General features: G+C 39.8%; 1 protein-coding gene and 1 long non-coding RNA gene across 2 annotated transcripts in view; one reads left to right on the top strand and one right to left on the bottom strand.

Moving 5' to 3' along the window:
* Zyg11b (zyg-11 family member B, cell cycle regulator) overlaps nucleotides 1–17,701 on the top strand; it is a 44,218-nt gene extending 26,517 nt beyond the window's left edge. Inside the window, exons 6-14 of the mRNA XM_090334824.1 lie at nucleotides 3,635–3,699; nucleotides 5,002–5,101; nucleotides 5,348–5,398; nucleotides 9,265–9,426; nucleotides 9,528–9,575; nucleotides 12,388–12,585; nucleotides 12,718–12,770; nucleotides 14,392–14,489; nucleotides 15,865–17,701. Coding sequence (XP_090190950.1) covers nucleotides 3,635–3,699; nucleotides 5,002–5,101; nucleotides 5,348–5,398; nucleotides 9,265–9,426; nucleotides 9,528–9,575; nucleotides 12,388–12,585; nucleotides 12,718–12,770; nucleotides 14,392–14,489; nucleotides 15,865–16,055 — 966 coding nt within the window. The 3' untranslated portion in view covers nucleotides 16,056–17,701. The remainder of the gene's footprint in view (nucleotides 1–3,634; nucleotides 3,700–5,001; nucleotides 5,102–5,347; nucleotides 5,399–9,264; nucleotides 9,427–9,527; nucleotides 9,576–12,387; nucleotides 12,586–12,717; nucleotides 12,771–14,391; nucleotides 14,490–15,864) is intronic.
* Nucleotides 12,428–24,640, bottom strand: LOC150061818 (uncharacterized). Its single transcript, XR_016535951.1, has 2 exons — nucleotides 24,595–24,640; nucleotides 12,428–12,605 (listed from the first exon to the last, which is right to left on the bottom strand). It is a non-coding gene; the product is annotated as an uncharacterized LOC150061818 (long non-coding RNA).
* Nucleotides 24,641–26,087: the final 1,447 nt, after the last annotated feature.

The following is a 26,087-nucleotide window of genomic DNA, read 5'->3' as shown; positions in this document are numbered from 1 at the left end:
TGTGGCTCAAGTGGTAGAGTGCTAGCCTTGAGCACAAAATGGCACAAGGTGCCCAGGCCCTAAGTTCAAGCTCCAGGACTGGCAAGAAAAGGAGGAGGAGGAGGAGGAGAAGGAGGAGGAGGAAGAGGAGGAAGAAGAGGAAGAGGAAAAAGAGGAAGAAGAAGAAGTGAAAGAAGTAGAAGCAGCTAGATGTGATGGTACAGGCTTTATTATCCTAGAATGTGGCAAATTCACAGAAGGCTCATTAGTTTGAGGCCATCTTGGCTACATCAGGAGTCTCTGTCTTGAATATGAAAACAAGTTAGAGTGAGTATTAGTCTTTATTTAGTGGCCAAAATGTAGACTACTTCTCACATATACTATAAATACTAAGAATCAGAATTTTCTTTTTTCTCCATCACTGGGGCCTTAACTCAGGACCTAGGTATTGTCTTATACCTTTTTCACTCAAAACTGATGCTTAGCCACTTGAGTCACACCTCCACTTCTGGCCTTTTGGTCATTAATTGAAGAAGCTCATGAACTTTCCTATCCAGGCTGGCCTTGAATTGTGATCCTCAGATATCAGACTCCTGAGTAGCAAAACATTATAGACATGAGCGACTGGTGCCTGGCTTCAGTCAGAAGCAAGTAGACTTTAATTCCTTCATGCTTTGTCACCAGGAAAACTTTCATTCATTGTTATTAGTACGGCTATGTATATGTGTATTTTATGTTGTATCTATGTATAGACATGTTCATACATTGTTTTCATGGTACTATATTGGCTTATAGGTGAGTATTCATGAAATTAAAACTGTTAAATTAGGCTAATTGCTTTCAAGTTCACATGATTTAGGTTAATTTAAATTTGTTGCTAAAATGAAAGGTTTTTTATCCCATATATTTTTTATTGTAATTAATAGAAGGTTACATTGTATTTACTAGATAGATGGTGCATTACTTCACAAACATTGATACCCTTTCTCATGTCTTGGTCCCCATTTCCCTTCCCCCACCCCCACCCTTCATCTTGTTTTCCCCCCTTGCCTATCTGATTTCAAATAACCAAATACACATATATACAATATATCAGATAACAAGGTGAAATACTGTAACAATATGAGATAAACAAGAGACAGCAAAAGAGATGAGAGATAACATAGTACATTAAGGACTCTAATCACTCATTATATGGCTTTTGTTTCTATATCCTGGAGGTCCTTTCATTTAGTGTCATACTATATGGCCTTATGTATCTAGGTTTTGTTCTGTTGTAAATCTCTGCTAGGAGAGCCCAAGGTTTCTACTGATTATGACAAATGAGGGAAACCATTCGTTCCTTTGAGTCTGGCTTACTTCACTTAATATGATTTTTTTCTAAGTCTTTCCATTTCCGTACAAATGGGGTGATGTCGTTCTTTCTGACAGCAGCATAGAATTTTATTGTGTATAAATACCACATCTTGTTGATCCACTCATCAACTGAGAGGCATCTGGGTTGGTTCCATATCTTTGCTATAGTAAATAGTGCTGCAATGAACATTGTTGTACTAGTGGATTTAGTATGTCCTTGTTTCTGGATGATTGGATAAACGCCAAGTAGTGGAATTGCTGGATCATAGGGAAGCATACTGCTTCCATAGTGGTTGAACGAGTTTGCACTCCCACCAACAGTGTAGTAGTGATCCCTCCTGGCCACATTCCTGCCAGCCTCTGTTGTTATTAGATTTCTTGATCCTGGCCATTCTAACTGGGTCTTCATGCATGCTAAGCAGGCACTCTACCACTAGGCCAAACTCCCGGCCCCTTAGAGTTGTTTTGATTTGCATTTCTTTTATGGCCAGAGATGTCGAGCATTTCTTCATGTGTCTATAGGTCATTCTTATTTCTTCAGAGAAGACTCTCTAGGAATTAACTAAGAATGTAAAGGACCTTTTTGATGAAAACTTTAAAACCCTAAAAAAAGAAAATTAAAGCAGAACTGAGGAAATGTAAAAACCTTCCGTGCTCCTGGATTGGAAGAATTAACATCGTGAAAATGGTAATCTTTCCAAGAGCTATCTATAAATTTAACGCAATGCACATCAATATCCTAATGTCATTCTTTAAAGAAATAGGAGACAATCCAAAATTTCATGTGGAATAATAAAAGATCCTATATAGCAAAAACAATTCTTAGCAGAAAGAACAGCACAGGAGGAATTTCAATACCAAACTTTAGACACTCCTATTACAGAGCTATAATGACCAAAACAACTTGGTACTGGCACAAGAACAGGCCTGAATACCAATGGAATAGAACTAAGGACCCAGATATTAACCCACAGAGCAATGGCCACCTAATCTATGTTAAGGGAGCCAAAAAAATAAAATGGAAGAAAGACAGCCTCTTTAACTAAAGTTGGATCCTTCTTTGTCACCCTGAACCAGGATTAACTCCAAATGGATCAAAGACCTCGAGGTAAAAGCAGATAAACTGAAAACTTTACAAGAAGGAATAGGAGATACACTAAGTCTCCTTGGTACAGGTCGAAACTTTCTTTTTCTTTTTCTTTTTTTTTTTTTTTTTTGCCAGTCCTAGGCTTGAGCTCAGGGCCTGAGCACTGTCCTTGGGCTTTCTCAAGGCTAGAGCTCTACCACTTGAGCCTCAGCACCACTTCCAGCTTTTTTTCTATGTATGTGATACCAAGGAATCGAACCCAGGTCTTCATGCATCCTAGGCAAGCACTCTACCACTAGGCCAAACTCCTGGCCCTGAAACTTTCTTAATAAGGACCCAGAAACACAACAAATCAGAGAAAGTCTGGATAAGTGGGACTGCATTAAACTGCAGAGCTTCTGTATGGCAAAGGCCATAGCTAGCAAATTAACTAGAAAGCCTACAAAGTGGGAGAAGACCTTCTTTAATCATACAACGGACAAAGGCCTCATATCTAAAATATATCAACAGCTCAAAAAATTGAATCACTCTAAAACTAATCTCCAAAGAAACAACCATCCCATTAAAAGTGTTTCTTTGTTGTTGGGTAGCTATTTTTAAGTCAAAGTACTGAAACACTGATAAGTTTACTTAAAAGTATTTCTAAGTTCAAAATATATTGATATTAAACCAAAATTAAAACATATATAAAGCAACAAGTTTTCTTAAAATATTGATACCCTCTTATTTACAAACAAATTCATAACAGTTTTGTGTGTGCGCGCGTGTGTGTGTGTGTATGTATGTGTGTGTGTGTGTGTGTCTGTCTGTCTGTCTGTCTGAGTAGCTAGGATTATAGAAGTGAGCCTCCAGCACCTGGCAAATACAGTTTTGTGGGTTTGTTTATTTATTTATTTTGCCAGTCTTGGGGACTGAACTCATGCCCTGGGCACTATCCTTAGGTTTCTCAAGTCTAGCACTCTACCACTTGAGCCATTCCACCACTTCTGTGTATGTGGTACAGAGGAATTAAACCCAGGGCTTCATATACGGTAGGCAAGAACTCTACCACTAGACCACACTTCCTGCCCCAATTTGGTGTTGTATAAGGGTAACAAGTGTTATTTCATTAGTCCTCTTCCTTTTAAAATAGAGTCAGCCTTTAAATGGGTATTTTACTCAGAATTTTTTTGTCCCTTTCATTTTTTTTTTGTTTCCTTTTTTCTTTTTCAGTTACAGAAGAATTGCCTCCTTTCACTTTGCAGTGACCGGATCCTTCAAGATGTTCCATTTAACAGGTAAGTTATAGACCTGAAATTTAAATGTTAAGATCTTAGAAATTTAGTTTTGAGGGCTAAAAATGGTAAGCTGAGATATGAGGATTGTGGTTCAAAGACTGCCCTGGGCACTAAAGTCCATTAGACAGTTATCGCCAATTAACCACCAAAAACAGGAAGTGGGGCTGTGGCTCAAGGGTAAGGTGGTAGCCTTGAAGCCCTGGGGTAGGGTGGTAGCCCTGAGCTGAACAGCTCAGGGACAGCACCCAGGCCCAGAATCCAAGCCCCACAACCAAAAAAAAAAAAAAAAAAAAAAAAAAAGACCTCATGGGCCAATAGGAGGTTAGGAGACTCTCCAGATGATCACTGATCTCTGACAGTTATGAATTCATATTAAAAGCAGGTGGAACCAAGAGCGCAACAATAAACTTGACAAATGAAGCTTCTGAAGGATGAGACTGTTGATATTTTTTGATTTCTCTCCCACCTTCAAACAAATCACTCTACTGACAGTTACTGATTTCTCTTCATTTCTTTCCTACCATTCTGACTAGATTACCGGAATTTCTCTCCTGAATTATTGTAGTGTCCTCTGAATTTTACTGTTTCCCCACCATTCATGTTCCAAACACGAAAGAAAGTGATCTTTTTACAGACATCAGTCAGTTCGTTTGTTGTTGTTGTTGTCAGTTGTGGGTTTGAACTCAGGGCCTGGGTGCTGTCCCTGAGTTTTTTTGCTCTACCACTTTGAACTATAAGCTCCACTTTCCAAGTGGTTAATTGGAGATAAGAATCTCACAGGGCTTTAAATTTCAATCCCAAGATCTCATCCTTTTGAGTAGCTAAGATTACAGTTATAAGCAACCAGGGCCTAGAAACAGATAATTCCTTATTTTTTGTAGTGGGATTTGAACTCTGAGCCTGGTGCTAAACCTGAACTCTTCAGCTCAAGGCTACTGCCCTATTCCTTGAGCCACAATGCCACTTCAGGTTTTCTAGTGGTTAATTGGAGATGAATCTCACTGTCTTTTTAGTTTTAATTCCCGGGATGGCTTTGTCCAGGCCCTGAGTTCAATCCTCAGGACTAATGGGGGAAAATTATTGCTGTAGAAAAGGTAATGCCAGGTTTTACCATATTTTTCACAAGCTCTTGTTGTTTCACCAAATCTCTAAGGTACTAGGTAAAACCTATTTTCTATAAGGTTAAAAAATTGTTCCTTTTCCTTATTAACCTAAATCATAGTATCAGCTTCCAAGTAGAATTCAGAAACTGTTAATCCTAGGTCACCAGGATTAACCAAGGAAACCTTCTATATATTTCAGATTTGAAGCAGCGAAGCTTGTAATGCAGTGGCTTTGCAACCATGAGGATCAAAATATGCAAAGGATGGCTGTTGCTATCATTTCCATTCTGGCTGCCAAGGTAATTGAACTCTTGCTGAATGATTTTTCTACAGGCAGCTGTTTCTCATTTTAATTACTCTTTTCTTCCCAATCTGTATGCCAGAATCGCTCTGTTGGTCTGTTTATTCAAGCTGTTTCCGTATTTCAGAAGTCCAGTTTGGTCAATGTGACCTTCGAGTGTGGTACAGTTAATGATAGTAAATTCATAGTTTGGTAGCTAGCCATTTACTTTATTCTATGTTTTTTTTTTACCCCTCCCCCCCAGCTTTCTACAGAACAAACTGCACAGCTTGGTGCTGAGCTGTTTATTGTCAGGGTAAGTTCATTACCTCCTCTGTTCAAGCACAGGAGGTATTCATTTTTATTGCTGTCAGACAATGTTTGTCAATGTTGTGTATCTTCTTTGTGTGTGTGTGTGTGTGTGTGTGTGTGTGTGTGTGTGTGTGTGTGTTTGAATTTAGGGCCCCATCATAGGTAAGTACTCTACCACTGAGCTGTATTTTTCATAAAATAGTCCCTATATTTACAATAATTTTTGTTTTTTCTAAATGGATTTTTTTCCCTGACAGATGAATATAGCCCTGAACTCTAGGAGTCAGATGATCTAGGTTCTAACTTGTAAAGTTACCTTGTGAATTTAGGCAAATTTCCTGAACAGCTAGGACCTACTTGAACATTAAGATATTATCTAGAGGTTTAAGATGTAACTCACTGGTAAAGCACTTGCTTTACCAGTGCTGAGGCTTAAGTGGTAGAGCTCTAGCCTTGAGAAGGTCCAAGGACAGTGCTTAGGCCCTGAGCTCAAGCCCAAGACTGGCAAAAAAAAAAATATGTTCAGTCTCATGAGACTCTTCAGTGAACTGTTGGAAAACCGAATGTGGCACTGTGGCTCAAATGGTAGAGTGTTAGTAGTCTTGAGCTGAAGAGCACAGGGTACTAGTCCAGGCCCCTAGTTAAGAAACAACAACAACAACAAAAAACCAACCAAATAAGCAAAAACCAAAATGTGCAACTGGATTTATCAAAACGAATTCCAGGAAATGGAAACATGTCTTTGTTTTGGTGGGAGAAGCAAAAGAGGACACAGGACTGAGGGAGGAAGGTGAACAAATGCAGTCATTGTATTCAGATACACACTACGGAGAAAATGAATTATGCAACTTGTGGGCAGGGATGAGTGAGGGAAAATGGGGGAAAAGGAAGGAAGGGCTGACACTTTTCAAGAAGCACTGTACTTATTACCTCACCTATGGAATTACAACTCCTTTGTACAACCTTTTCTTTCTTGTCAGTCATGGGACTGGAACTCAGGACCTCGGCACTGTCCTTGGGCTTTTCTCAAGGCTAGCACTCTGCCATTTGAGCAACAGCACCACTTCTGGATTTTTCTGTGTATGTGGTACCAAGGAATCGAACCCAGGGCTTTGTGCATGCTAGACGAGCACTCTACCACTGGGACACACACCAGGCCCCTACAACTTCTTTTTTCGGGGATGGCGGGGGAGCTCATAAGGCTTGAACTCTGGTCTGGGCGCTGTCCCTGAGCTCTTCAGCTCAAGGCTACCGCCCTACCCTTGAGCCACAGCCCCACTTCCTATTTTCTAGTGATTAATTGAAGATACGAATCTCATGGCTTTGTATTGCCCAAGCTGGCTTTGAACCATGATCCTCAGATCTCAGCCTCCTGAGTAGCTAGGATTACAGGCATGAGCCACTGTGTCCGACTTTTTAAAATTTTTTTAATTTAATTAATTTTTTTTTGCCAGTCCTGGGGCTTAGACTCAGCGGCTAAGTACTGTCCTTGTGCTTTCTCAAGGCTAGCACTCTACCACTTGAGTGCCATTTCTGGCTTTTTTTTCTATAAATGTGGTACCAAGGAATTGAACCCAGGTCTTCATGCATGCTAGGCAAGCACTCTACCACTAGGCCAAACTCCTGGTCCCCCTACAACTTCTTAATAAAAATAATAAAAGAATGTTCAGTTGGTTTACATTTATTATTAGTGTTACTGGTTTCTTTTTGTTTTTTCTTTTAATTGTATTTTATTGTCAAGATAATGTGTAGAGGGGTAATAATTACATTTGTCAGGAAGTGGGTACATTGCTTCTCGGACCTTGATACCCCTTTTCATGTTTTTGTCCCCCTTTCCCTCCTAGTCATCTTATTTTCCCCCTTCCCTTCCCTATTTCAAGTGTTCAAGCAGTAGAAGACTAGCCTTGAGGAAAGCCCAAAGATCCCGCTCAGGCCCTGAGTTCAGTCCCCAGGATTGGCCAAAAAAAAAAGTCTCAGATCTTTTTGTGCCTGGGCTAGCTTTAAACCTTGATCCTCAGATCTCAGCCCCCAGAGTAGCTAGGATTACAGGCATGCGCCACCACGTCTAGCTGTATACAGCTTTTGAACTATTGTGATCCTCTGCTGGGAGAATCCTAGTTGTGTACTAAGTATTACAAATGAGGGAAATCATGGAGCCTATGCTCCTTTGGGTTTGGCTTACGTCACTTAATATGATTTTTTTCTAATTCCATTTCCTTACAAATGGGGCAATGCCATTCTTTCTGATGGCAGCATAGAATTCCATATCTTCTTCATCCATTCACCTACTGAGGAGCATCTGGGTTGATTCCACATCTTAGCTATGGTGAATAATGCTGCAATGAACATCATTGTGCTTTGTTGCCTGGCTGGCCTCAACTTTGTTATCTTCCTGATTGCTGGTATCATTTTTTAAAGTTATAATTCCATAAGTCAGATTATGATTATATTTCTTGGTCAATATCACCACTCCCATGACTACACTCAACTTTACTTCTAAAATTTTAAGGAAGTAGTTTACTTATATTCTTTATAGAGTTGGAACAGGGCTTAGTTTACCAGGAATTAGTAGTGGCAGTAGTGATAATGACAGTTAAAAGATTATTTCCGGGGCCGGGAGTTTGGCCTAGTGGTAGAGTGCTTGCCTAGCATGCACGAAGACCTTGGTACCACATACATAAAAAAATGCCAGAAGTGGTGTGAAGCTCAAGTGGTAGAGCTCTGTCCTTGAGAAAATCCATGGACAGTGCTCAGGCCCTGAGCTCAAGCCTAGAACTGGCAAAAAAAAAAAAAAAAAAAAAAAAAAAGATTATTTCCTTATGTTCATAGTTAGGATTTCATCCAGGACCAGAACAGGCTAAGTAGGTGCTTTTTCATTGAACTGTACTCCTCAAACCAAGTTTCTGTTGTGTTTGTGTGTATATGTGTGAGTACATGTACTGATCCTGAGCTTGAACTCAGGGCTTGTGTGCTATTGCTGAGGATTTTTTGTTTGTTTGTTTGTTTGTTTTTTGTCCATAGTGGGACTTAAACTCTGGGCGTGGGTGTTGTCCCTGAACTCTTCAACTCAAGGCTACCACCCTACCCCTTGAGCCACAGGGTCACTTCTAGTTTTTGGTGATTAATTGGAGATAAGAGTCTCATGGACTTTTTAGTGCTCAGGCTGGCTTTGACTACGATCTTCAGATTTCAGCCTCCTGAGTAACTAGGATTATAGCCTGAGCCATGTCCTGGCCCACCTTTTTTTTTTCCCCCAAGCTCTGCTTGGTTCAGGGCTGAGGGCACATCACTTAGTAGAGCCCCTAGATTTAAACCCCAGTACTGCCAAAAAAAGAAAGGAAGAGAGGGAAGAAGAGTTTGGAAAAGGAGAGAGGGAAAGATTATTGTTGGTCAAAGTTTCAGTTGCTTGCTTTTAACTGTATTCATAGATGATTAATTATACACATCAGAAAAATATAGAACATTTATCAATTGCATTGAAAGCAAGGTATGATCCTTTTGCCTGTTGTATTTATTTAAAAATTTAAAAAAAGGAAGGGGGTTCACTTAGTGGTAGAGTGCTTGCTTAGCATGCATCAATTCCTCAGTACCACATACATAGAAAAAGTCAGAAATGATGCTGTGTGGTAGGTCTCTAGCCTTGAGGAAAGCCCCAGGACAGAGCTCAGTCCCTGAGTTCAAGCCCCAGGACAGGCAAAGAAAAAAAAAACAAAAACCTTTGTGCTGGTCATATTAAGATCTTCTGTAATCTTAGCACTTGGAACACAGAGGCAGAGGATCTTGAATTCAAGGCCAGCCTATGCTAATACTCATGGACATGCAGATATAAATTATCTTAAATATAATTTTATACTTCTGTTTTCCTTTCAGCAACTTCTTCAAATAGTGAAGCAGAAAACTAATCAGAATTCAGTGGACACTACGTTGAAGTTTACACTGAGTGCACTTTGGAACCTTACAGATGAATCCCCAACTACTTGCAGACACTTTATTGAAAACCAAGGGTTAGAACTCTTCATGAGGGTTCTCGAGGTCAGAACAGGGATTTAGATAAGTTTTAACATTAAATAATTTAAGCATTTACTTAGTATATTTGATTCTTTGGGTAGTCATAGACTTCTCTTCTTTTACAGTCTTTCCCAACTGAGTCATCCATTCAACAGAAAGTTCTAGGACTTCTGGTAAGATATGAACATTTCCTATTAAATCCCAAGGTGTAATGATTTTCTGTCTAAGGGAATCATTGGAAGTGATGTTGTGGCATTTGTGAATATTTAATGGCATTGGAGAATACATACATACATACATACATACCTACCAATGAATTTTGTGCTACATCCAATTTTGAGTGGTTAATTGGAGATAAGAGTCTCATGGGGATTATTTTGCCTGGGCTGGCTTTGAACTATGATCCTCAGATCTCAGCCACATAAATAGCTAGGATCTACACTATTGACAAAGAAAAAAAAAGATGTTTGTACTGGATACTGACATGAAATTGCTTGTAAATCAATGTTTTAAAAATTCTTTTGGGGCTGGGAGTTTGGCCTAGTGGTAGAGTGCCTGCCTAGCATGTACAAAGACCCAGGTTCAATTCCTTGGTACCACATACATAGAAAAAGGCTGGAAGTGGTGCTGTGGCCCAAGTGGCAGAGTATTAGCCTTGAGAAAAGCCCAAGAACAGTGCTCAGGCCCTGAGCTCAAGCCCAGGACTGGCAAAAAAAAAAAAATTCTTTTGTAGGAGCCTAGAGTGTAGCCTACTGGTAGAGTGATCACCTAGCATGCACAAAGCCCTGGGTTTGATTCCACATACACAGGAAAAAGCAGAAAGTGGTGCTGTGGCTTAAGCAGCTGAGTGTGAGCCTTGAGCAAAAAGTGGTCAAGTACAGTGTCTAGGCCCTGAGTTCAAGCCCCAATCCTGGCAAAAAAAAAAAAAAAAGAAATATTCTTTTGTAGTCCTGTGGGTTGAATCTGGGACCTTGTGCCTATGCCTATGACTGCATCCCCAACAATTACTTCTTTTTTTTCCCCCCCCCTTTTTATGGGTCAAGGAGCTTGAACTTGGCCTAGGCGCTATCCCTGAGCTTGTGAGCTGAAGGCTACCACCCTACCCCTGGACCTGGGCACTGTCTCTGAGCTCTTCAGCTCAAGACTACCGCCCTACCCTTGAGCCAACCCCCACTTCCTGTTTTCTCCAGGTTAATTGGAGATAAGAGTCTCAGGTCTTTTTGTGCCCAGGCTGGCTTGGAACTTCAGATCTCAGCCTTCTGAGTAGCTAGGATTAAAGGCGTGAGCCACCATGTCTAGCCCCCAGCAATTATTTCTTTTTTTGGCCAGTTCTGGGGCTTGAACTTAGGCCCTGAGCTCTGTCCTTGGGCTTTCTCAAGGCTAAAGCTCTACTACTTGAGCCACAGTACCACTTCCGGATTTTTCTATGTATGTGGTACCGAGGAGTTGAACCTGGGTCTTTGTGTGTGCTAGGCAAGCATTCTACCACTAGGCCAAACTCCCTCGGTCCCCTCCCTCGTTTGTTTTGTTTTTTGTGTCAGTGCTAAGGCTTGAACTCAAAGTCTGAGTGCTGTCCCTGAGCTTCTTTTTTTTTTTTTTTTTTGTCAGTCCTGGGGCTTGAACTCAGGGCCTGAGCAATGTCTTTGGGCTTTCTCAAGGCTAGAGCTCTACCACTTGAGCCACCTCACCACTTCTGGCTTTTTTTTCTATGTATGTGGTACCAAGGAATCAAGCCAGTGTCTTTGTGCATACTAGGCAAGCACTCTACTACTAGGCCAAACTCCTAGCCCTGTCCCTGAGCTTTTGCTCAAGGCTTTCGCTCTACCACCTAAGCCATAGCTCCACTTGTGATTTTTTTTTTTTTTTGGAGACTCTTATCTCCAATTAATCACAGACAAAGCCAGAATTGGCTCTGTGGCTTCAAGTAATAGAGTGCTAACCTTAAGCAAAATCTCAGGGACAGTAGCCAGGCTGAGTTCAAAGCTCTAGGAGACTAGCTAAAAGTGGGTGGCTCACATCTGTAATCCTAGCTACTCAAGAGGCTAAGATCTGAGGATCTGAGATCTGAGACTGGTTCAAAGCTAGCCTGGGCAGAAAAGTCTGAGACTCATCTCCAGGTAACCACCAGAAAACAGAAGTAGGTCTGTGGCTTAAAGTGATAGAGTACTAATGAGCAAAAAATTGTTCAGGGACAGTGCCCAGGCCTTGAGTTCAAGCCCTAAGCCCTAAGACCAATCAAATAATAATAATAAACACCAGTCTTACAGACTTTCTTGCCGGGGCTGGATCTAACTAGGATCCTCAGATCTCAACCTTCTGAATAGCTAGGATTATAGGTGTGAACCACCAGCTCCCACCTCAGGCTTTAGCCTTTTTTCTTTTTTTTTGCCAGCTATGGGGACTGAACTTAGGGCCTGAGCACTGTTCTTGGGCTTTCTCAAGTTCTCAAGGCTAGAACTCTACCACTTGAACTACAGCATCACTTCCAGCTTTTTTCTATGTATGTGGTACTGAGGAATCGAACCCAGGTCTTCGTGCATGCTAGGCAAGCACTCTTACCACTAGGCCAAACTCCTGGCCCCAAGCAACTCTGACTCAATTTTTTTTTTTTTTGTCATGGGGCTTGAACTCTGGGCCTGAATGCTGTCCCTGAGCTCTTCAGCTCAAGGCTATACTGCTCTACCCTTGAGCCAATTATGAACTGTTCCTAGTCCTTTGTGAGTGGGGTGTTTGGGGGAGGGTTGAATATACTATTTTCTGGGTGGGTCTTTCACAGAGTTTCATGGAGTTTTACTTTGTATATTATTATCCTGCCTCTTTGATCCTTGGTTCCTTTTACTTTCATTGCAGTCTGGAAACTGCTCCATTTGAATACTTCAACTCCGATTACCCTCTGGCATTAAATCTTTTTCAGTATTTGAAAGCAATTCTCTCAGCCATTTAATAAGAGTTATTAATACTCTTATGCCCTCTTTTTTGTTTCAGAACAATATAGCTGAAGTACAAGAATTACATTCTGAATTAATGTGGAAGGATTTTATAGACCACATCAGTAGTCTCCTACACAGTGTTGAAGTGGAAGTCAGTTACTTTGCAGCTGGAATTATTGCTCATTTAATATCCAGAGGTGAACAAGCTTGGACGTTGAGCCGTAGCCAGAGAAATTCTCTTCTTGATGACTTGGTAGGATCGTTTAGTGTTTTCTGAAAGAATACAAAGAATATTCATAACTGTTAAGATGTCAGTTCTCTATTATATAATAATATGATGCTGAATAACTTTTGTAATTCTTTCCTTGTCTTTATGTCTTCCTAGCACTCAGCTATATTGAAATGGCCAACTCCAGAATGTGAGATGGTAGCATACAGGTAATAGCACAATTAACAGGAAACCAGTAACCAGATCATTTTTCTTATCTCAAGATTACTCATATGGCCAGGTACCAGTGGCTCACGCTATTACAAATCCTAACTACTCAGGAGGCTGAGATCTGAGAATCATGGTTCTTAGCCATCCCAGGCAGGAAATTCCATGGACTCTTATCTTCAGCTGATAGCCAAAAGTAGAGCTCTGGCTCAAGTAGTAGAGCTCTAGTCTTAAACAAAAGAAGCTCAGCAACAATGCTTAAGCCCCTGAGTATAAGTCCCAGGATGAGCACAAAAACGATGGCTCTTTGATATATTTTAACTTTTTTTCTATCACCTATCATTCCATCCTTTATGCATACTTACTGACAATAAGTTCTAGGAATTTATTCTGTAGTCTTAAAATTTTTAAATGACTAAGTCATGATGCTACACAAAGACTGTACACAAAGACTGTATAGTTTATATGAGGGAGATCATAATATGTAACATAGTATGTAGCATATCTACATAATACCTATATAATCATAATATTTATCAAGATAGATCAAACTATCAAGGTATCATAATATCTGTCAAGATATCTATAAGATATACAAAATCATAATACTTACAACATCAAATATAGTATGCTAGATATTGGGAAATGAGAGCAACTATTTCTATAATGGAAGATGATAAATAGCTTTCAAAGGAGATGAGAGCAAGAGATTTTAGGAAGGAAAAGATATATGAAGGCATGAAATTTTAGATTAACATGACTATATTGAAGGAACTAGAAGTAACATATTCATTTGGGAAAACAAATTGCAATAATATGTTAGTGTATACTGACTATCTAATCCTGATTATGTCAGTTAGATGACTTATTAGGCAGTTTATTATCTGAAACACGCCAGTTGCTATACAATTAACTTTTTTTGCAACTTGTGTATGTGTATGTGTACGTGTACGTGTACGTGTACATGTACGTGTACGCATGCGATGTTTGGAGCACTTAAATGCAAGGACCTACATTCTCACTTATCTTTTTCAGTCAGCTGTCCTGAAAAAGCCACTTGTGCTATGCCTCAATTTAACATTTTACTGATTTCTTATATATAGAATCTCTTGGATTTTTCTACCTGGACTGCCTTTGAATCATATTCCTTAAATATGAGCCTTCTGAATATCTAGGATTACCAATACCTGGCTACACTTATTTTTGTTGACTACTTCATAAATGTAGCTTGGCTGGATACTAGTGGCTCACAACTGTAATTATAGCTACTTAGAAGCCTGAGATCTGTGGATTGAGAATCAAAACGAGCCCAGGCAGGAAAGTTTATGAAATTTTTATCTCCATTTAACTGCCCAAAATCCAGAGCTATGGCTCAATTGGTAGAGCACTAGCCTAGAGCAAAAAAGCTCAGAGACAGCACTTAGACCCTGAGTTCAAGCTCCAGGACTAACGTGTGCACACATGTGCGTGCACACACACACACACACACACACACACACACACACGAAAGAAAGAAGGAAAGAAAGAAAGAAAAGAAGAAAGAAAGAAAAGAAGAAAGAAAGGAAGAAAGAGGGAAAAGTATGGATAGAATATAACTTTGGTTCTTTTCTTTTGAAACTTTAGGTCTTTCAATCCATTTTTCCCATTACTTGGCTGTTTCACAACACCTGGAGTCCAGTTATGGGCAGTTTGGGCCATGCAACATGTCTGCAGCAAGAATCGTATGTACCAAAACAGAGAACTATGGGTTCCTGTTCAAATGAAATTCTGCTTTTACAGGAAACACAGAAAAGCCCCCCACACCATCCCCATCTTAGAGATCAGCCTAGTGGCAAGGCAAGAAAGCCTTCATGGGCTTTGAATTCCGGGCTTGGGCATTATCCCTAAGCTCTTTTGCTAAAGACTAATGTTGTACTTTTTTTTTTAATCAGTGATGGGGCTTGAACTCTGGGACTGGGCACTTTCCCTGAACTCTTCAGCTCAAGGCTACTGCCCTACCCCTAGGCCTGGGCATTGTCCCTGAGCTCCTCAGCTCAAGGCTACCACCCTACCCCTTAATAGCCCCACTTCTTCTGGTTTTCTAGTGGTTAATTAGAGATAAGACTCTCACAGACTTTAATGTTAGGGCTGGCTTTGAACCGTGACCCTCAGATCTCAGCCTCCTGAGTAGCTAGGATCATAGGCGTGAATCACTAATACCTAGCTAAGAAAACCATTTCAGATTTATTCTTTGTTGTAGTTTTGAGGACATTGGCTTGGATTTTCGCTTGTCTGTCTTGTATTAGGGTTTGAACTGCTGGCTTGCCACAAAGCCAGCACTTATCTATAGAGCCATGCCCCCAGACTAGGACACTGACTTTTTTTTTTAACATACTAGAAATAAAACACATTTGTTTCATAATACAGAAATGGGTTAGAGCTATAACTAGCAATAAAAATTAAAACCCACTTTGATAAAATAGTGAATATAGAAGTAAGTGTAGGACACTGACTTTTTAAATTTTTATTTTGTATTTTTGCCAGTCCTAGGCTTGAGCTCAGGGCCTGAGCACTGTTCTTGGACTTTCTCAAGGCTAGAGCTCTACCACTTGAGGCTCAGTGCCACTTCCAGCTTTTTTTCTGTGTATGTGGAACTGAGGAATTGAACCTGGGTCTTCATGCATGCTAGGCAAGCACTCTACCGCTTGGCCAAACTCCAGGCCACAGTGACACTGACTTTTGTGTGTGTGTGTTGGGGGGGTGGTCATGGGGCTTGAACTCGGCCTTGCACTGTCCCTGAGCTCTTCAGCCCAAAGCTACTACCCTACCCTTGATCCAAGCCCTACTTCCCATTTTCTAGAGGTTAATTGGAGATAAGAGTCAGGTCCTTTTGTGCCTGAGCTGGCTTTGAACTATGATCCTCAATTCTCAGCCTCCTGGGTAGCTAAGATTACAGGCAGTTTGCCTTAAGTTAAATACCTATTTTGGTATATTATTTATGTGAAGAAATAGTACTATGGACATTACATTATTACAGTAATATGAAGCTATTCCTTGTCAGTGGTCAATAATAATTTACAAATATTTTAAGAAAAACACTGTCCTGTTTTATCACAGCTTCAAGGTATTGCAGCATGCTGATTGAAGAAGGAGGACTGCAGCACTTATACAACATCAAAGAACATGAACAAACTGACCCCCATGTCCAACAGATTGCAGTGGCCATTCTGGACAGCTTAGAAAAACACATAGTGCGCCATGGAAGACCTCCTCCCTGTAGAAAGCAGCCTCAAGCCAGACTAAATTGATAGCCATAGATAGCTGAATAAGTGAGTGGTAGGAATCCTGTTTGTGATTGGATTGTTTGGAATATCTTATCTCTGTTGTGTTTTGGGCATTCTGTAAGAGTCATAAAATCAGTTTGGGATTGATATGTACAGTACTGCCCATATGAACAGTCTGATTTGTCTTGTGATTTTTAACTTATAAGGCAACAAAGGTACCTTCCTTCGTTGTTGTCTTTTAGGAAATTTCCCATCTATTTCAGTGTTTAAACTTACCTGTGCTTGAGACTCTACAGTTTTACGATAAAGTTTGCACGAACCCCTATGCCAGACTTCTCTTGTCCTTCCAGTTAATTTGCAGCTTCAGATGAGCTGTTAACTTGATGTCTGGCATTGCTTCAGTTGTAAATTTTATATCACTTCTGTATAAAATGCCTTTATTCTCTGTGTATTCTCTTTTATATGCTGCCCTTCTTAGTGTGAAAGAATTAAAATCTTCATTGTCTTTGTGGAAGCTACTCACTGTCTGGAGCCTAGATTTTTGGCAGAAAAATATATTAAGGAAGAAGCAAGTTTAGGAATTGAGAATTGCTATTATAGTAGAGTTTTTAAAAATGGAAGAAGCTACCCACCTGGAGGCCCCCTCTCTAACGACAGTGAGTAGGTAGAAGCTGTGGCTGGAAGCCTGGACTGCCACTTCCTATAGACTGTGGGTTCCTCTACAGATATTTTCCCCAAGTATCACAGTATAAAATACCACAGCATTTTGTATAAAGCCTGTCTGAGTCTCTTTATGTCATATTGTTTGGGTTTTTTTTAAGTGAATTTAAAAATATATCTCTGGTTAAAACTAGCCATTTTTCTCTTCTGTTTCAAAGTCATTTTTGTTCAGTGGAAACTACTCAGTGTTAACTTACTTTAAGTACAATTGACAACAGTAATTTTGCCCCCAAAAGTTAAATTTGAGCTGAGCGTGTAGCTCCATGGTAGAGTGTATGCTCAGCACACGTGAGAACCTGGGTTAAAATTTTTGTTCAAACACATGTATCATGTGTCTTCTTTGTTTTATTTTGAGGTACTAGGGATTGAATTCATATATATATATCTTCTTAATGTGTTCATGTTAGAGAAAAATGTCTGCATTTCACTATCAAAAAAGCAAGAGACAAACAAAATTAGACTATTGTTAAGTGGTAAAATGTCATGATTTTCATTACTCTGGATAAAATGGAGTAAATTATTTTTTTAGACAGTTACCTTTTTGCTAAGATATTTGGTACAGTGTAATTACCATTATCCTAATAAATTATAGCAAGTCGCCAAGGAATTGAATTTCATTGAAGCTGGGCACGGAGGTGCACATCAGGTCATCCCAGCACTTGAGAAGCTGAGAAAGAAGGAGTAGAAATTGAAGGCCAACCTGGGCAACGTAGCTCTCACATGACCATATTTTCTTGGTAGATGATCAAATTTTCAATATAAATTTTAAACAGGATGTTTAAAGAAGTTATTCAGAAGCATTTTGGGTTTAGAAAGGAGCTGCTTTATTAATATGTCAGTAGTATTTATCACATATGGTTTCATGGCAATAATCAATACTGGAAATTTTTACAGGTTGTTCATGAGGATGAAAACTTGAAATAAAATATTTATAACTGTTAAAACAATAACTTTTAATTCTTATCTAATTGGTTTGTAGGAATGATAATTTTCACAAATTAATTTTATTTCAGAAAAATAGAAAATTCTTAATTTTTTTGTCTTCATTTGAAATTTTCAGGCAAAAATTCAGATAATAGGATGGTCTATAGTAGCTTCAGAATACAGTGTTGATGCTTTCCAAGTCTATCTTATGTAGGTAAGAGGAAAATGCTTGAGAAGTGTGGCTTCGGGCCAGGAGTTTGGCCTAGTGGTAGAGTGCTTGCCTGGCATGCACAAAGGCCTGGGTTCGATTCCTCGATACTGCATACACAGAAAAAGCCAGAAGTGGTGCTGTGGCTTAGTGGTAGAGCTCTAGCCTTAAAAAAGCCCAAGGACAGTGCTCAGGCAAGCCCCAGAACTGCTAGGGAAAATAAAAAGAGAGAAGTGTGGCTTCAAATCTCTTATTTTACACTACTGTCCAGGACAAAAGTGCATGCTCTTTATGGATTACTGCTAGTTTTTTATTTTTGTAAATCGTTGTCAGAAGTGGCATAAATGAGGCTGGGTACTGATGCCTTACACCTGTAATCTTAGCTACTCAGGAAGCTGAGATCTGACGGTGATGATTCAAAGCCAGCCCAGGCAGGAAAATCTGTGACACACTCACCTCCACTTCACCATCCCCAGGAAAGTCAGAAGTGGAGTTATAGCTCATACGTTAGTGTCAGCCTTGAGCAAAAAAGTTCAGGGACAGCAACTGTGCTCTGAATTAAAGCCCCATGACTGGCTTTAAAAAAAAAAAAGGGCTGGGAGTTTGGCCTAGTGGTAGAGTGCTTGCCTAGCATGCACGAAGACCCGGGTTCCATTCCTTGGTACCACATACATAGAAAAAAGCTGGAAGTGGTGCTGAGGTTCAAGTGGTAGAGCTCTAGCCTTGAGAAAGTCCAAGGACAGTGCTCAGGCCCTGAGCTCAAGCCCAGGACTGGCAAAAAAAGAAAAAAAGAAAAAGAAAGAAAAGAAATAGGAGGTTGAAAGGCAAAATAAAAACAAAACAAAACAAAAAAAAAAAAACTGTAAAAGTGAGCTGAGCACCAGTGGCTCACACCTGTAATCCCATTTACTCAAGAGAATAACACCTGCGGATCCTGGTTTGAAGTCAGCAGGGGCAGGAAAGCTGTGAAAGTCTTCAACTAACCAGCAAAAAGAGGTAATGGATTAATTGGTCTAGCTCCAGCTTTGAGTGAAAAAGCCAAGTGATAGCAAGAAGCCCTGAGTTCAAGCTCCAGTACTGGCACAAAAACAGAAATGGCCTAAAATGAACAAAAAACAGTAAATCCCCCTGAAAAAACAAACAAACAAACAAAAACCAGAGTAACTTCCTAATAGTCTCAAAGGGATAAATTTAAATCTTTAATCTCAGTAGTCACCAACTATTTCTGAATCTTCAAAACAAAATAACCGCATCCTAAATATTTAGAAATTGGTGCCTTTCTGGTTGCGATGCTTATTTAAAGCTGTGGAATTATGGCATAGACTTATGGGTAAGTTTTCAAATCTGGCTAAAATACAGTAGAGATATATTTTGAAATTAAGAGGTATAACTTACTAGTGTCTTAGTGAGACCTGAATATATCAGTACTTGGTGCCTCCAGAGTGGCTTTGGGGAGGGATCTTTTTTAAGCACAAGGTAGACCTGCGTTGAACAACTCACTGCTCAAATCATCACTGCTTAGATACTGTAAAATATCATTAGTCTTTACGTGACAGCAAAATTTGGATCTACTGTAGAACATGGATGCAGAAGGCCCTAGGTTTAATCCCCCAGCACTACAAAAACAAGGGAAATAGAATTAAAGTTTCAGATTTCAATGTTATATACTGCTGTCCTTAAGTAAAACAGAAACAAAGTGAAGCCAATATAATTAAGGCATTTTATTCTTTGCATCAAGCAAGTTTCCCTATGGGTTTTATACTCTAAAAATATAGATTTTGTTTCTTTTGGTTTGAGGGTATGGCTCACTTCAATGCTAGGAGCAAGTCTGCATGAAACCCTTGCTTTTTCTTTAACACCAGAAAAGCAAAACAAAAATAGATTACTCTCAGTGAGTCAAGTAATAATAGGAGATTCATTTATCCTCTGTCCAAGAATACTTATCTTGAGGATTTCTAAAAAAGCTGGTTACCAGTGGCTCACGCCTGTAATCCTAGCTACTCAGGAGGTTGAAATCTGAGGATCAAGTTCAAAGCCAGCCTGGCACTAAAGTCCATGAGACTGCAATTAACCACCAGAAAACAGGTGTTGCTGCTCAAGGAGTAGGGCAGTAGCCTTGAACTGAAGAGCTCAGGGGTAGTGCCCAGGCCCAGAGTTCCATTCCCACTACTGAGAAAAAAATTGACCACAAATTATTGCTGCTTGTTACTTCTGATGGGAATGCCATTTAGTGGTCCTAGTAAATTTACCCAAAGTGAGAAGACTACTACTACTATGAGAGTTTGCTTTTAGGATAGAATCAAGTTTATGTTTAAAACCATCAGTTCTATATATCCAGGTTGGAAAACCACTTTTACAAATGAGCCCTTTTTCTCTTGTTGTTGTTGTTAGCCTGTATTCTCCAGTCCCTTTAATTTGGCTATGTTTTTAATTACATGTCACAATAACGTTCGTTGACTTGGATCACATTTTAATAAAAATGTTTTGTATACCAACTTAGAGTTAAATTAATGTGGCAGTTTGGCTTAGTATTTTGGTATTTCCCTGCCTCTTCAAAAATAGCTTACAGCAGCCAAGAACAGATGTAGCAGAAAGGTAGTGATTAGTAAGGTAAAACATCACCACTCTCCTGCCTTTTACAGTATGTTTACATTATTTGGTTATTATACAAACTCAAATATCATATAGACAGTATTACTAAGCTGAAGGCATAAGTTAAAGGCAGTGTCAGACTGCAGGCTCTTCCAGTTTTATCTATGTATTATTTATTTGGGGACTTTGTATTCAAGCTTCAGAAATGTTCTGAAGCAGCTTCTAGTTTGTGAACTTTTGGTTTCTCTCTTAAATCTTTTGTAACAGTTTTAATATTTATCACATACTATGAGTTGACACCTTTTTCATGTTAAGTGTACATCAAGAACTGTTTATATTAGGAATAATGCAAAATATACCTTTGCCCAAATAATGAGAGTAACAGTATGATAGGAAAATTTGCTGGTTGAACCTGAAATGAGTGATTGTTTTTTTAAATCTTAGTGTTTAATAGACTTTACATGACTCCTAATTATACATTCTTTGACTTCCAAATCTTAACCCAAGACACTGTTTGTTGACTTCCTGATTTAAAACATAAGGTATGGTGGCACACATCTGTCTTAGCACTTGAGAGGCTAAGGCACAGTACTGTTTCAGGCCAGCCTGGCTATAAAGCCAATCTCACTCTGTTCTACATATTTGGACCTGTCTCTAAAAAGAGAATGAAGAGACATTATGAGAACCAGAGAGTGAGAAAGAGAGGTGAGAAGAGGAGGGAGGGAAAGAGAGAAACAAAGAGACAGATGGTGGGGGTGGAGTTTCACCCAGGTGGTTTACACCTGTAGCCTCAGCTATATTAGGGAGACTGAGGTGGGAAGGTCACTTGAGCCCACAAATTGGAGGTTGGAGAAAACCTGGGCAACATAGTGAGATCCCCTCTCAAAAAAACAGTAACAACAAAAATGGGCTGGAGGCATAGCTCATGTGGCAGAATGTGAGCAAAGCAAGCCAGAGGCCCTGAGTTCAAGTCTTGGTACCAGCAAAAAAAAAAATCAAAACTTATATAGTAATCGAAATTATTTTATGGGAAATAAGTTGTTTATTACTAGAATGTTTTTTTATTTGGAGCTTGCTTAGTGGAAAACTTCAGTTTGGGTTCTTTTAACTTTATTTTAAATCAGCATTGAAGCAAAAAGCTATTTAATGAAACAAAATACTTTCATAAAAGGGAATTTTTTTTTTTGTCCGTCATGGGACTTCAACTCTGGGCCTGGGTGCTGTCCCTGAGCACTTCAGCTCAAGGCTATTGCTCTGTCACTTGTGCCACAGCACCAGTAAAAGGAAATTCTTGATAGCATTTTTTTTCCTCTAAAAATGAGGAAATGTTATTTCAAGATTTATAGTCTTAGATAATATTAATACTTTTTTTTAATTCTTGACTTTTGTAGGATTCCCTCTGTCAAATGTTCACTGACTTGTGATATAAGAAAAGCTATCTTTTGCTTAAATCCTAATGGAATTTAACTCCTTTAAAGACATATGACACAATTACTGAAAAGCATACTGCGTGTAAATTTCAAACTCAATTATCTGGACTGAAGACATAGTTCTCATTGTGGTCAGATGAATGAGTTTCTGTACATGAATCATGTTATATATTAAATGAGGACATCACTTAAGTATTAATGTTCTGTGTACAGATTGTTTTGGAATATTTTCCGAAATAAATGTTACAAATTTTATGTAAAGTGTCTTTTAAAATAATTTTTTAATTACCTTGAAATCATTGTAGAAAGGGATTTCAGTTCCCTACGTTTATCAGTTTTTATGTGTAATGCATCTTGGTCAATGTTAGCCCTTCTGTTCCTAAAGTTTATCTTACATACTTTCAGTTTAGACAGTTGTTTCTAAAACTTAATACTAACTCAAGCTTTGGGTTCCTTATTGATTTACTTGGATTAACTGCTTTCTGAAAACTTCAGAAGGTTCTCGTACTGGGACATCATTTCATTAAATACTGTTTAAAATTTCAAATTATTTAACTTACAAATCCTTTGGGACATTACAACTTAATAGAGATGAATAAATGTTAAATTGCAAAAATTAATATCAACCTGGGCGCTGGTGGCTCATGCCTGTAGTCTTAGCTGCTCAGGAGGTTAAGATCTGAGGATTGTGGTTCAAAGCCAGGTCAGGCACAAAAGTCTAAAAGACACTTATCTCCAGTTAACCACTAGAAAATGGGAAGTGGCACTGTGGCTGAATGGTAGAGCACTAGCCTTGAGCTGAAGAGCTCAGGAACAGAGTTCAAGCCTCACGATTGACAAAAAAAAAAAAAAAATATATATATATATATATATATATATATATATATAGCTTTTTCTGACCAATCCACAGTGCTTGTTATAGGAACTAAAAGCCACACCAAATTCCCAGAGGACATTTAGTTCAGGAAGAGTTCTTGGGGAAAATATTATCTAGGTTGACACTCATTCATACAAATAGAGATAATTAACTGGTACCTGGCCCTTAGGTACAGGTTCACTGTCACATACACACAGAGGACTCATCAAGATAGAGGCCAAGGAAGGTTTTGTTTTTTGCCAGTCCTGGGGCTTGAACTCAGCCTGGCCATTGTCCTTGGGCTTTCTCAAGACTAGAGCTCTACAACTTGAGCCACAGCAAACACCACTTCTGGCTTTTTCTGTGTATGTGGTATCGAGGAATCAAACCCAGGGCTTTGTGCATGCTAGGCGAGCACTGTACCATTAGACCACACTCCTGGCCTGTCAGGAAAGTTTATTAAATAGCACACACCAAGAAATGGGTACAGGAACTCTTGATGAGACACCATGAGTACTCTATAGTGAGAAAATGAGTTGGAGTTGGCTTAAATTTACCTTAAGCTGTGTTCTCCCTTTTCTGGATACCCGATACATTCAATCATTTTCTATGTTATACTGTTTTGACATTAACAATTCAACCCAGGGATAATGAGTCTGACCCATTCACTGACTTGGGTACTTGTGACCCTCACTTTAAAGTAAGGAGAGATTTAAGACAGGTGTTCTTCCTTAAGAAAATTGTTTCCTTTGCAAACCCTTAGGTTAAGTCATTCAAAATGGTTTTCGCATTTATTTATTTAGTGGGTCATGGGGTTTGAACTAGCCTGGGCAGTGTCCCTGAGCTCTTCAGCTTAAGGCACCATACTACGCTTGAGCCAAGCCCCACTTCCGGTTTTCTAGAGGTTAATTGGAGATAAGAGACTCAGGTCTTTTGTGCTTGCACTGGCTTTGAACCTTGATCCTGAGATCTCATCCTCCAGAGTAGCTGGGATTACAGGCGTGAGCCACTACGCCTGGCTTGCCTTTAGGCCAGGTACAGTAAAACTACTGTATTTGTAATCAAACTTTCTTAGAGGACCAGGAGTTTGGCGTAGTGGTAGAGTGCTTGCCTAGCATGCATGTGGACCCAGATTCAATTCTTCAGTACCACATACATAGAAAAAGCCGGAAGTGGTGCTGTGGCTCAAGTGGCAGAGCTCTAACCTTGAGGAAGGCCCAAGGACAGTGTTCAGGCCCCCCCCAGTTCAAGCTCCAGGACCAGCAAAAACAAACAAACAAACCCCTTTCTTAGGTACAGATCATTAAGGGTCATAGTTCAAGAACCCAAGCAAAAAACTAGTGGGTATATGTGGCTGGGAGTTTGGCCTTCTGTTAAGAGTGCTTGCTTAGCATGCACAAATACTGGGGTTCAATTCCTTGGTACCACATACATAGAAAAAGCCAGAAATGGTGCTATAGCTCTAGTGGTAGAGCTTTAGCCTTGAGAAAAAAACCAAGGACAGAGCTCAGGGCCTGAGCTCAAGCCCAGGACAGGCAAAAAAACAATACAATGTCAGGTGTTAGTGGCTCTCACTTGAAATCTTACTCAGGACATCTAGGATCAACATTCAAAGCTAGCCCTGGCTAGCTCCAATGAACTACCCAAAAGCTGGTAGTGAGCTGTGGCCTCAGTGGCAGAGTGGTAGCCTGAGCAATAAAGCCAGAGACAGCACCCAGGCCCTGAGTTCAAGCCCCAGGACTGACACCAAAAAATAAAAAGTTGGTGTAGTGTATAGTGCAGTATAAGGAAGTTAGGGGGGGGTTAGTGGAGCTTGCCCATCATCCTACTTACCTAGGAGATCTTAGTTCAGGTCAGCCCAGGCAAAAATTTGAGACTCTATTAGGAAAATAAAGTAAAAAGAGCTAGAGGCATGGCTCAAGAATTAAAACACCTACTATAACCCCTTTGTATATCACTTTTACAAGAACAATATATTTTTAAATGAATTATGTAACCCACTTAGGAAGTATAAAATCCTATTACTGAAAAACAATATGTTCTAGGTAAAAAGAATACCTAAGTTATACAAGAATTGAGGCAGGATAAGTTAGGGAAAAATCAGGCATGATAAATAGCTGCCAGGGGTTCAAAAACAAAAATAAAAACAAGCTTAATGCAAATATGGAAGATACTCATCCATCTACTTCCCTTCAGATTAAGGGACCAGTTACTTTAGGGGAGAATGAGACAATATAATTTAGGGAAAGTGAGATCTGATGAAGGCAACTCAGAAACAACTCAGAAGCTATCTTTGCTTCTGAGACCACAGGATGCTTTATCTCAAGGATAATCATCTATTTTATGGCAAGATGCATTCTTACCTGGAAGAAATGCCCAAAATGTCCAAGAACTCAAAGTCACCAGGAGTGATTACCACAAAGATAAAACACTTTTGGGGGCCAGGAGTTTGGCCTAGTGGTACAGTGCTTGCCTAGCATGCACGAAGACCTGGATTTGATTCCTTGGTACCGCATCAATAGAAAAAGCTGGAAGTGGTGGTGTGGTAGGGCTTGAGAAAGCCCAAGGACAGTGCTCAGGCCCTGAGTTCAAGCCCCAGGAGTGGCAAACAAACAGTCAGATCCCCTTCTTCATCATACCCTTGATGCCAGAGAGCTCTGAGAGAACCTACGCTGTTAGTATGCCTCCTCCTTTCTGTTTGTCTGCTTGCCAACTTGCTTATTCAATAAAGCTCTGCCAAGATTTCCTACCATTGTGACTTGTCCAGAAATTCTTATTTCTGTTATCGAAGTCAAGGACCCTATGCGAAGAGTCCCTATTTTTAGAGAGAAACTTCACAAACCCTCACTGCATCTGGTGGCAAATTCTTATAATCAATTACCTGCTCCCCCTACTTTTACTATGTCAACCCTCCTCACAATCAATTTCCTGATCCCTGTACACAACGCAGCCTCCCACTTCCCCCCATTCTTATAGGTTTACTCCCTACCTCACTCCTACATGTCCTGTCCCTATAATTACCCCACTTAGGTTAGCAGCAGTTGCTGTTCTCCCTCCTAATGGAAGCAGCCTGTCAGCCTCTCTAACTTTACCTTTCTTTCCCTGGATGTGTGTATTGCACTTTATTTGGTCGAGACTCCTAACACTGTACCATTTGAGCCACAGTACCACTTCTAGCCTTTTCTGTAAATCTTTTTTCTAAAACTCTATGAGCTTTCTCTCCTGTCTAGACAGGCTTTGAACCATAATTCTCAGATTTCAGGCTCAACTCTCCTGCCTCAGTTGCTTCAAACTGTGGTCCTCAAGATTGCAGACTTCTGAGTAGC

Source organism: Megascapheus bottae, chromosome 6 (assembly GCF_031878675.1).
Source record: "Megascapheus bottae isolate mThoBot1 chromosome 6, mThoBot2.hap1, whole genome shotgun sequence".
Lineage (NCBI taxonomy): Eukaryota > Metazoa > Chordata > Mammalia > Rodentia > Geomyidae > Megascapheus > Megascapheus bottae.
Note: the sequence above shows the minus strand (reverse complement) of the source record. Positions and strands in the feature narration are given on the sequence as shown.